This window comes from Maylandia zebra, linkage group LG16 (genome assembly GCF_041146795.1).
Source record: "Maylandia zebra isolate NMK-2024a linkage group LG16, Mzebra_GT3a, whole genome shotgun sequence".
NCBI classification, from domain to species: Eukaryota; Metazoa; Chordata; class Actinopteri; order Cichliformes; family Cichlidae; genus Maylandia; species Maylandia zebra.
This window is the reverse complement of record NC_135182.1, coordinates 14543479-14555526: the sequence shown is the minus strand read 5'-3', so window position 1 is coordinate 14555526 and position 12048 is coordinate 14543479. Positions and strand designations below refer to the sequence as shown.

The 12048-nt window shown below is 40.6% G+C and overlaps 1 protein-coding gene and 1 long non-coding RNA gene across 2 annotated transcripts; both read right to left on the bottom strand.

Annotated features, from left to right (window-relative positions):
- Positions 1 to 1448: 1448 nt before the first annotated feature.
- On the bottom strand, positions 1449 to 2946 carry LOC101473701 (uncharacterized). The gene is made up of 3 exons (XR_191186.6): positions 2792 to 2946; positions 2439 to 2528; positions 1449 to 2078 (listed from the first exon to the last, which is right to left on the bottom strand). It is a non-coding gene; the product is annotated as an uncharacterized LOC101473701 (long non-coding RNA).
- Positions 2947 to 4310: 1364 nt separating this feature from the next.
- Positions 4311 to 10812, bottom strand: atp6ap2 (ATPase H+ transporting accessory protein 2). The gene is made up of 9 exons (XM_004551225.5): positions 10665 to 10812; positions 8044 to 8174; positions 7806 to 7934; positions 7613 to 7708; positions 7382 to 7519; positions 5937 to 5990; positions 5689 to 5838; positions 5479 to 5598; positions 4311 to 5168 (listed from the first exon to the last, which is right to left on the bottom strand). Exons 1-9 carry the CDS (start codon positions 10738 to 10740, stop codon positions 4974 to 4976), a joined length of 1089 nt encoding a protein of 362 aa, XP_004551282.1. The 5' UTR covers positions 10741 to 10812; the 3' UTR covers positions 4311 to 4973.
- Between the last annotated feature and the right edge of the window lie 1236 nt (positions 10813 to 12048).

Below are 12048 nucleotides of genomic sequence, written 5' to 3'. Positions count from 1 at the left end.
GGATAAATCTGTACATACAGCAGAAAAATCCATGATGTAATTATTCACAACTCATTCAACAGTCAGTAATCCATGCTTTCTCATCAACATGGCTGTCATGGGACATTATAGTATTCCCTGAATGGAGCCAATAATGCTGCCATTTCTATCCTGTGCTTTTCCAGCTTGGAAAAGTCAAAAGGCCCAGCACGAAAAAAAAAAAAGTAATTTTAAGGATTAAACTCGGATTTTCACTTCACCATTATTCCATCCATCCATTCACTTTATTCCACTTATCCAGGGGAACACCAAGCCATTCCCATGCCAGCCGAGAGATATAATTTCTCCAGCGTGTCCTGGGTCTGCCCCAGGGCCTCCTCCCAGTAGGACATACCCAGAACACCTCAGGCATGAGGCACCCAGGTGGCATCCCTGTCAGAACCACCTCAAGTGGCTCCTTTCGATGTGTAGGAGTAGTGGCTCTACTCTGAGTCCCTCCTGAATGGCCGAACTCCTCACCCTATCTCTAAGGGAGAGGCCAACCAACATTTGGAGAAAGCTCATTTACGCTGCTTGTATCTGCAATCTAGTGCTAGGTGAGGGTAGGGATGTAGATCAACCGAAAATTGGAGGGGCTGATTCTCATTCCTGCCGCTTCACACTTTGCTGCGAACCACTCCAGTGCAAACTGGAGGCCATCACCTGATGAATTCAACAGAACCACATCATCTGTGAAAAGAAGAGATGAGATTGTAAGACCACCCAAGTGGAAGTCTTCCACCACTTGGCTATGCCTAGAAATTCTGTCTATAAAAATTATGAACAGAATCGGTGACAAAGGGCAGCCCTGGCAGAGTCCCACTTATTACCGGGTGTGTGGCCCAAGCACTTGCAACAGTTGTAAAAGGAACGAATGGCCCATACCAATGGACTTGATGGACAAGTCATCCCTCTCGTCCCCAGACTCTACTTCCTCCACGGAAGATGCGCCACTGGGATTAAGGTGATCCTTTAAATATCTCTTCCACAACCTGAAAAGATCCTCAGTCGAAGTCAGCAGTGCTCTACCTGCACTATACACAGTGCAAGTAGAGCACCGCTCCCCCTCCTGAGTTGCCTGACAATTTTGCCAGAAATTCTTGGAGACGGTCCGAAAACCTCTCCAAGCTCCTCCCCCACCTGCGTTTTTGCTTCAGCCACAGCCTTCAGCCATAATTGAAATAAAAAATAAATATATTTTCAAAAATGTAGAAATCAAACAGCAAAATTGTTTCTGAAAGCTGTAGAAAAAAAAAACTCACTTAACTTAACTAACTCAGTGAAAGAACGGCCACTCACTCATTTATTACTAAAATAAAATAATTGAAGATTTCATTTTTTACATAGATATTTTCATTTTTCACAATTATTGTCAATGCATGTTTACTGGTACATTCTTATTCCTTATATAAGAAAATATGACCACAAGAGCATTTTTATAATTTATTGATGTAACTGCAGAAACATCAGGCCAGCTCAGCCCCTGGAAAGAGGTTGGTGAGCCGGCCTTCAAACACTGCAGCAGATAAACTTCAGATTTTACTTACAGAGAACATGTTGACCTACCACTCACACTTGATAACATATGCAGACTTTTTTTTAAACAGATTTTGGGTAATGTTATTATAATGATATTTTCTATTAGCTATGCTAACTTCATGGTGTGGCAAGTCAAGATGTTTCAAGTAATAAAAATTTGACCACTGGATACAACATACAACATGGACAGTGCTGGAATAATATTTCTTGTTTGTTTGATGTTTGCTTTTGTGTAAAAGAAAAATAACAATGTAGATCTTCACACATAAACTGTTTGGTGTATAAAATGAATGAGTACCCCCCAAAAATGAAATTAAATAAATAATCGATTATTTATTTTTATTGACTTGTCCATGGTCCTAGTGTCCAGCGTAGTCTTTAATGTCAGGAGCCACATTTCTGCACAGCTGTCTCTGATGACGTCCCCGGCCCTGCTGCTTCTAAGACGCCTTCATCAGATCCTGGGCTCAGTGATGCAGCAGAGGCTTTTTCTCTCAACCCCTGCCCCGCTCTCTTTCCAGCTAAGATGACAAGAGAAACACATGGGAGTCAGTGATATTTACAGTGTAATGCTCCTGCATAAATCTACACGCACACTGTCTTTACCGCTAATACCGGTAACCCTAATCTCATGCTTAACGATGTAATGTCTTAAGAACTATGTTATATGTGCAGTTCACTGGTAAAAATAAGTGTTGCTTGTTTACTAAATTAATGTTTTGCATAAGTGTAAGACAAAAATGACTCATTAGAATGAAAAATAATAAATAGAGGCACAGTTCAGCTAACATTTAACGAAGATCTGCGACATCCACAGTCATAGACAGTTTGAACTTTTTTCCTGCTTGCAGTTTATTTCCATTAGTTGGTTATTATCTTACCTATAGCACTACATGGTGTCAGGATGGGCTTCTCCTGTTGCTCTCCTTCAGCGATGGAAGCCCGGATCCTTCTAACCACGTAGATGCTAGCTGCAATATGAAACAACAACACAACAAAACAACACGATTTTCTATGAGTATGAGTGTGCTTTGTGTAATGTTTTGTTTTGTTGTACATATTTGTCTATCTATACGTGTGTGTATATAAAATATATAATATATAAATATACAGTCAAGCCACATGTATACACTGTATATACAGTCACATAGATAGGTAGATCTTATTGTGGAAAAAATGTAAACACCGCGTGGACGCGAAACGGTTTAACAGGGATTTCAGAAAAGTCTCCTACCTTTTATTAGCAGTCACACCATCGTTTCTGTCCAGTGTCAATCTGTACTTTTCGTAAACTTCTCCGTAACAGGTACACACAGCTTCCTGTGTCCGCGAATGGTTATAAAAGCTCACAACCTACTACATATTGTGCCGGAGGCGGGGCTTCAAGAAACACTGCTTTCTGATTGGCTGAGCTGTTACGAAAGCTGAACATGTAATGAAGACGATGTGCGATGAGCAATACCTGTGCAGTGGTGACATAAGAATGATTATACAGAATTGGGGTTGACGTAACATTTACAGGATATCTAATAAAATATAATAATAATAATAATCTTTACTTATACAGCAACTTTCAAAACAGATTTTACAGATTTAATAGAACTACAAATTCAAAAAAACTAAAAGGGTAGGCAGGCATTGAAGGGATGTCACCAAAAAGAATACAAATATAAACAAATACAAGCGAGTCTATTGAAATGAGCTTTAAGAAGCGATTTCCTCGGGTGGATCATTTTAAAGTTGAGGAGCCCTGATGGCAAAAGTAGTCACCTCTAGGTTTAACTCTTGATTTTGGAACAGCTGTAAGTGCTCTGAATGTGGATCCAAGACAACTCAGGCTGTATCCCAATTCAGGGTCTGCAGCCTTAAAGGCCGCATTTTAAGGCCGATTACGTCACAGCGACGCGGCGAAGACTGCTCGAAATGCGGCCCTCAAATGCGTCCTTCATTTCCCTGAATTTTAAGGGCGTGGCGGTGTAGACTTCGTGGCCCAACATATCCCAGAATGCATAGCGCGGCGGTGGGTGTGGATAATTTTGCTGAAAAAAAACAAAACAGCGGATGAGGGGCCCCGAAGAGTAAACTTTAAGTAAGTACTGAATATTATGTGACTTATTTATGTGCAAATGTTTAATAACGAAGAACATTAAAACTTTACTGTTGGCCACATGTCGGCAAAGTTATGTGACATTAGTGATGTTTGTACTAACTTGGTTTTAAAGCCTTTACTTTAAAATATACGCCGTTCAATAGCTGACCTTAATCTTACAGAGAATGATCAAAGCTCATGTAGAAACAAGCAAACAAATGAACAAAATATGTTCTCCTTCATTTCTGTCAAACAATGCTGTATGAAACGTTTCCAGCTGTTAGTATCTTGGTTGCTAGGCAACCTGGGCAGCGCGACGGAGGCTAGACCGTCCCATTTCACAAGCCTCGCACTTCCGGCCTTAGCGGTCTTTGAGTACGTGGCCCTTGTGGACCGTTAAGGCTGCATACGTTAAGGCTGCAGACCCTGAATTGGGATACAGCCTCATGCTCATATGGGGTCAATAACTGTTAGCAGCTTGGGGCCAAATCCAGGAGACTTTTAAGTGGCCAGTAAAATATTAAAATAAAATAACATGTGCAGGAGGCCAATGCAGAGAACCCAGGAGAGTGGCGTTGTCTAGTAGATACTAGATAAAACCTTAATCAAGCTTCATAATTATGCACAGTGTGTGGTATATAGGAGTAAATAAAAATCAGGGTGATCCATTTAATAATTTATTGTCATTCACATATTGCAATTTACAGAGCTTCATTTATTCGAATCCAATCCTAACAAACAACATTTAGATCCAGTATTTGTGTCCCAACACATCTGTAATCTAGAATAGAAGCACGCTGAAGTCTACTTGACATCCTTTTACAAGAGCACAGCCGTTTCTCATACAGTTGCATTTGTATATTCAATATATACACATAAAATTTCATTTAACTTAAAACTGTTTCCCACAGAAAGAAAAGCACAACAATTTCACAGAGAAACCAGATAAATCTCCTTCTTTCATATTACAATATATTTTTTACAACAACAACAAAAAACAACTTCAATCACCAAGAAAAACAGATGAGACACAGATAGTGAGTGGTTAAATTTATAAGGAATGCTGTGAGTTTATAGAGAGGAAGTTTCAGTTTGTTCTCCCAGGACATGAAGAACGATACCGCTGTAGATAAACTGAGGAGCCGCTAACGAAATGTTAATATTTTTGTAGGTTCTGCAGCCAGAGTTCTAAACAAAGACGTGAGTGGTATTACGGTCTTCCTCCCATCAGAGTCTCACAGTTTATTCACTAAATGAGACCTCACACAAAACACAAACATTCACTAGAGGGCTCTAAGGGGACAACAGGAGATTTGACAGGCAGAACTTAGTCCATCCTGATCTTCTGATTGGTCATCCTGTAGATGATGCTGTCGTAGCCCGGGTCCATGTTCCACAGGTTGTAAGCGATGACGATGACAGCGAGTGCGAGAACGATCATGAGCCACAGCACGATGTTGAAGACCACGGCGTACTCGACGTCGTACTTGTGAGCCAGGTTGTAGAGGCTGCCTCGGTTACTCTGAAAAATGTTTGCAGTAGTCAAGAAATTTAAAACAGCTATTTGGAACTAGTTTAAAGTGTCAGTGTCCGCAGCTAAGAAACAAAACAAACTCAGAATCACCACACAGCTGAATGAACGCCTCTCGAAAAGAAAAGTAATTTTGCTGCTATTCTCTGCTACATGACGCAGACCTCTAAACTACATGTGTTACAGAAAATGTGCTTGAAATGTAAATAAACCCATTCTAATTTGGTACATTTATGTCATGTTCAGCAAGTATCTCCTCTGGCATATATATATATTAAAAAGTAGGTTGACCCAGACTTACAATCTGTCTGGATTCCAGGATTGAGCGGGACTTCCTGGTTAAAGGAGCTTCAAAGGCCTTCACTGTAACGACCTCCACCACAGAGCTGTTGCCATAGAGACCATACACATCCTGCCCAAACTGAAATGAAAAAACAAAAACGCACATGGTTAAAATGTGGTTAAATTGTTAGCTGCAGAGGCGTATCGCTTCTTCAGATCTTCTTCTAACCTTCTGAAGGACAGAAGCGAGAAGGGCCGTGGCATCGCGGTACTGAGGGGAGTCTGGACCATAGAGCCGGCTCAGCTCCTCCAAGCCAGACAGCTCCAACGAGTACAGGTCAGGGGAGTGGTCCTTAGCCAAATGTCTGTGTCTCTGCAGCTACAGGAGGGAAAGAAAAGATTTGCGTCAAACACAACTCTTTTTTCCTTTTTTTTTGTAAGTGGAAAGAATTGCTTCAGTCCGAGGGAACAACTCACCAGAGCGGTGATATCATGCAGTACTTGGACTTCAGACAGGAAGAGCAAATCGGCCTAACAAAAATAAGAATAAAAGGGTAAGAAAGGCAAAGGAAGGAATTTTGGTTAACTAAGGAGTAAGAACTAGAGATGGCACGATACCACTTTTTTATGTCCGATACGATACCGATATCATAAATTTGGATATCTGCCGATACCGATATGAATCCGATATAGTGTTTTTTAATCAACAAAACTGTTTTTTTTAAATATCTTGCTGAATTTTGTATAAGTTCATACTCAAGTTTAAAACAACAACTACACTAAAGCTATTCTGTTATACCTGTATGCAAAAAAAAATGTTTCATAGTTCAGCAATACTGATCAATCTAATAAACTTAAACCTACACCATCCTCCCTATTCTGGTATTTTAAAGAGTACTTAGCGTAAATATTAAGCAACCTAACTAATAGGGTTCCAACTCCAATCAATTATTTTTCAAGAAATATTAAATAGATTCAACATCTTTCTTCAGCAAAATTGCAGACTGCACAGATGGTACCTTCCCAAAGGAAAAAGTACTATAGCTTACTAGGGTATATATATTACCGTAGACTTAATAGTTTCTATATACAGTAATGGACTTCTATTCCTTTTACATCAAATTAAAACTTTGGGTGTAAGATTCGGATAATTATTTATTAAAAGCTAGACATTTTAAATGAGAATAAAGAAAAGTGTGTCTTTGTGCCCCTTTTCCCTGTTAATGCCCTACCGGCCCCCCTGGCTAAACTTTGCTAGATCCGCCCCTGCACAGTTACCAGCCGTCAGCTACGTAGAAAAAGATCCTGGTGTAGAAAGTAATATTAAATAAATTCTAACAACAGCTGATCAAGCTTAAACGTGCTGCTGCTGTTCAGCCGCTGGTTTCCTCTTTCTGGTGCAAAGTGGGCCAAAAGCAAACTAGAGAGACGGACTCGCGACAGAAAAGCCGATCAGCTGATCGTTAAGCAGTTTCATGATTGAAGTAGCAGCAAGAGGAGGCAGTCGCTCCATATATCGCTTGTTAAGCTTAACGCAGGAATGCTTTACAAACATTCAGAGATGGACTTACACACTTGCTTTACTTCTCTCGGGGATAACTTTGTCGGAGATGAAATGCCGGGTTGCTAGCGAAGCTCCACATGCTATCCAGACCACCGACAGGTCCCGCATGCCACAGCCGCTCTATCACGTGATGCATACTGCTCCGACGTGCTAACGTTCTGAGGCGAGTTATGGCGCGTTGCAAGTTTTGTGAGGTGCTTTCGTGATATTTAATGGATCGGATTACATTTTTTATTTTTCTCCGATATCCGATCCAGTAATTTAGGTCAGTATGGACCGATACCGATACGTAATATCGGATCGGTCCATCTCTAGTAAGAACTAAGTCTTTTGGTTTTAAACGTGGCTAAGAACTGACCTCTGCATTTCTGCTGAGAGAGTTGAGGGGAAGAGAAGACAGCACTGAGCCATCCTGGGACAGACGGGCCCGGATCTGCTGCAACGTGACGGGTAAGTCCTCAAACACAGCATTGGCCTTGCCGAGCATATAGAGCCGCTGAAAGAAATGAAAGACAGGTCAAAGTAAATAACTAACAGTGCCTCAAGAGGGATGTCTCAGATAAGAAGTACATCAGCAGACTTTTATTACCTCCTCACTGGGGGCCAGCTGGAGGACTACAGGGGTGTCCTCAGCAAACAAAGAGTGTACAGTCTCTGCAACACTATCCATGGTGAAGGGAACGGGCTGCAGAAAAGAAGATAGCACCCTCATATACAGGTCTACACTTCTATTCTATTTATACCAAGATAAAAAGCTGATGCACAAAAACGGTCATACTTACATTCTCCAGGGGATATGAGGCCACGCTCTGAGGCAGAGCCAGGCTATCCACTCCTCTCACCACAACAAGAATGTTGGCCCGGGGCCGCTGGAACAACGGACCAGCCTGGAGGCCTGGCCACAATAGATCCTGTGCAATTGGACACGCATAGTAGAGCTTAAGCTGGCGTAATTATGAGCTTAGTCTTCTTCTATAACACTAATAAAACTGTGGAGCATGAGTTGAAGTAACGAATCACCTCTTGAACTGAGAAGCCCATGGTTAAAGCCACAAGGTCTGGAATCTTCTCTCCAGAAACCGGCCAGTCACCTTTCTGGAAGGACACAAACTCTGGAGCCTGCAGCACAGTGAAGCTGTCTCCATGGACACCTGAGGGGAAAAACAGCATGACTGTAAATCTAAGTGGAAAAGAATAGGGTACGGTTTTGTTTTTGTTTTTTAAAGTAAGACAAAAAAAAAATATCACCACCTACAAATATAATTATTAGCTTAGCTTTCTTTTTGATCCCAATCACCACCAAACTTCAAACAAAACTAAAATAACCAGTGAAGTCACTATCTGTTGCCTGGTGCACTTTCTGTATCCAACTCATTGCCCAATTTTGTATTTTAAAACGTGGCCATTTTGCAATCACAAATTCCCACAAAAGGAACAAAAAGAAGCGTCACATGGCAACATGCACAAGTTTTTGAAAGAATGGCACATGTACTACTTTTTCTGTGAATGATTTAAAAATTAAATTACAACGAATTTTGTCCAATTCTGTCCGGAAACTTCTTTTGCTCCTGTACTGAATACTGACTCAGTGAATACAGCATTACTTAAAATATTTACCATCTAGCAAGAACTTTAGCTATCACCCCTCAGGCTAGTTTAGTGAGTAAGACGATCCAGTCGGGTTACACAGGAATACTTTCTTGTATTGTACCATTTCTTTTACCTGTCACAGATACAGAGTGATTTTTATCAACATATTGACCATTAAGTCGTGAGTTCTCAGAATCGGCTCTTTGAGCACAAGAATGACAACATCACAGAGCGCAAGTATGGCGACGCTCGCGGCTCTCCAACAGATTGCGAGACCAGTGTTGGACTGTAGAACTGCTTTGAAATTCATGAGCTGTTCGCACTAAAGTATTTCACTGCAGGGCAACCTGCACGTGGCGAATAAAGCCTTGATTGATTGATTGATTGAAGTATCTGTTTCAAGGCTTCAGTAGCAGTAAATCTAGATCCTCTAGATCTATTAGCTACATATGAAAGCAAAACATTACAATATAATTATGAAAAGTGGGACATTACAATAAAATCAAAGCCAATTATGTTTACCAGGGTTAATGACTCCAAGTAAATGTCAGTTTTTCTTACCAAACCAAGAGGGCCAATATTTGTTAGTGTTAGAACCAGACTGACACATTCATGGCAGTAAACTGTTTTACATCTATAAATATCACATGTGATTCATAATGACACATATTTCTTTTTTGCTGTTTTTCCAAAGAGGGCAGCATTGTGGCCTCACTGGTTTGTATCCAGCCTATGGAGTCTGCATGGGTTTGCAGATGGTTGCATGGTTTCTACAGTCAAACGACATGCACAGGTTTACACTAACTGTAGGCTCTAGTGTGTCTGTAGGTGTGAATGAGAGTTGTCTGTCTGCGCCTTAGCCCTGTGACAGACTGCAGACCTGTCCACCATGACAATATAGTGGCGACGCTTAGTTGGATATGCGTAATTAAAGAAATTACCTGTTTTGCATGACTCTGCCTTACTGTTCCTACATTATAATCAATCCGGTCCTTCTTGGCCACTGTGATTGCCATTTCTGCTACCCTACTGGTCAGATATCTCTTGAAAAAGACATTTTTAATATACATGATAAATTTACATGGACAAAGAGAGAATATATAAACTTCTACGTCTTCAACCTTGTGACAGGAATGTTCATTCTGGCTCAAAATGACTTGATATCATTCATTAGAGATATGTTTGACATATTATAGGTCAACACGTCATTTGCAACAGTTCAAATGTGGGCAATAATTTTTTGGCAGACAATCACTTTTTGATACAATGGAAGTCCCAAGCCTGGATAAATGGGAGGCCTGGAACGGCATACAGTTTAAAAATCTCTGCAAATCCCTTAGGAATAAGGAAACAGTTAAAAGTATTTAAACAGTGATAAGGCGTTAACACTATAACATTTACTGACTGTCAGCCCTGAGCTGCTGGAGGATGGCGCACAGTTTCTCACTGTTACAGCAAACACAAGAAGCAGCAGCCTGCTCAGTAACTATCGCCCCTCACCTTTCATGTGGATGAAGGAAGAACTCGTGACAGAGAGCTGATGGTGAATAAAGGGGAACCAGTGGCGTAGAGCATGTCACGTGACCACCCAGGCTTCTGTAAAATCGTAACCCTCTACCAGGAAGCCGTATATTTAGTACTTTCTTCATTTTTACATGACCTGGACGGATTTGTCAACCTCGTCCTTACGAATATTAACCACGTCCTCGTCGTCACTGGCAGATTTTAAGAAGCGACTGAGCTATAATCTCCGTTAGCAACAAGCTAACCCTGTGGTCTTCCGCTTGATGATAGTCCAAAGCCGAACAATGATTCTCAGTATCCGCAGAGTTATTATTCCACTTTTCCTCGTTTATATTAGCACGGTCGTACGAGTCTGGCCACAGAAATATTACAATGAGTTAAACGGCAACGCTAACAATGTTCCGGGCTCGGCGAGCGACCTACCATTCAGCGCATATAAGATACTTTACTATTACACGTAAATACGTGGGGGGAGGAAAACACCCCAACACGTCAGTAATGAAAAACTATTATTATGTATTTCTTACCGACTGTGAACAGACAGTAGAAGGTCAAAGTGACGGTAAAAACAGACTCCATCCTTCGCAAGATCTTCACAGACATCTCTCTCTCCTCTACAGCAGCGATCAGCTGACCTGCGTCTCGCTCTTGTAGGACTTCACGTGCGCTACCGCCGCCTGCTGGACTGGAGGGGAAACAACACTCGCTGACGACCAAACGTCGCTGTGATGTTTCTCCAAGGAGATTTTATTACATCGTAGTTATACTTCAACTAAACTTTACACCCTATATACACCTTAATCTTATCTAGTATTTGCTGTGCTTCTGTTTTACTGTATTTCGTTAGCAATTTTTGTTTTATATTGCTTTATGGATTTTATTGCGCTATTCTACTTCACTTGATTCTTTTCCCAATACCGAGCCACTACACAGCTCTTAGGATTCCCCTACGTGCTGAATTCCACGGTAACCTTGACTGTATTCATTTTATTGTTAGTGGTGTAGTCACTTTCTATGATGTACGCAACAAAAATAGTCATTGTCCTAAATTATCTTTCACTGCATGTGTTCTGCATCACCCATTCAAGCTCATTACAATAATTAGAAATAGAGTGTATATTTTAATAATATTTGTATTTTCATGCACTAATATCATTTTATTATTACACTAATATAGCACAAGGTTCAGTTACCTTTGTACAAAAATGCTTAGAAGAATTGTCCTTCAAGGAGCTAATATTTACTGTCTTACTTTAAGTACATTTTTGGAGCCGAGGTATTCTGGGAATCCATCCTACCTGGAAAAACATCCTACCCAATGTTTCTGCGCACAAAACCAACGCCAAATTAACTCCAACACCGGTACCTTTCATGTTTAATTGAGTAAAGAAGTTTCTTCAGTACTTCAGGGTTTACTGGAGTAAAGTTGTTTTGTTTGTTTGCTTTTAACACGGGTATCTACTTCAACTCAAGCAAGGAAGGTCTGCACTTTAGCCACCTGTGGTTAACACTGGGTCAACATTACAATGAAGTGAGTGCGATGAGGAAAAAACAAGTCACCCAGCATCTAAAAAATATGATATAATAAGATATATTTTTTTTAAAAAGATAGAACAATATAAAATTAAACTCCACTAGAGACAGAAATAACGTTTAAAAAGTAACAAAAAATAAATATTCTTAAATTTACATGTTACATGAGGTGTCATGGTGGATTTGAGTAAAAGTAAGCATTCATTTTACTGGAACCCTCGAGTTCCTAAGTATCTCCTTCCATATAATTTTTTACCAGGCTAATTTCACCTCTTCCTTACGTTGTTGTTGGGATTCCCTCCTGCACTTCTCAATGGATGGTGCTAGCAAGAACAGCTTCCGGTGCCTATGAGACTGAGCTGTTGCTGGTACTACTGT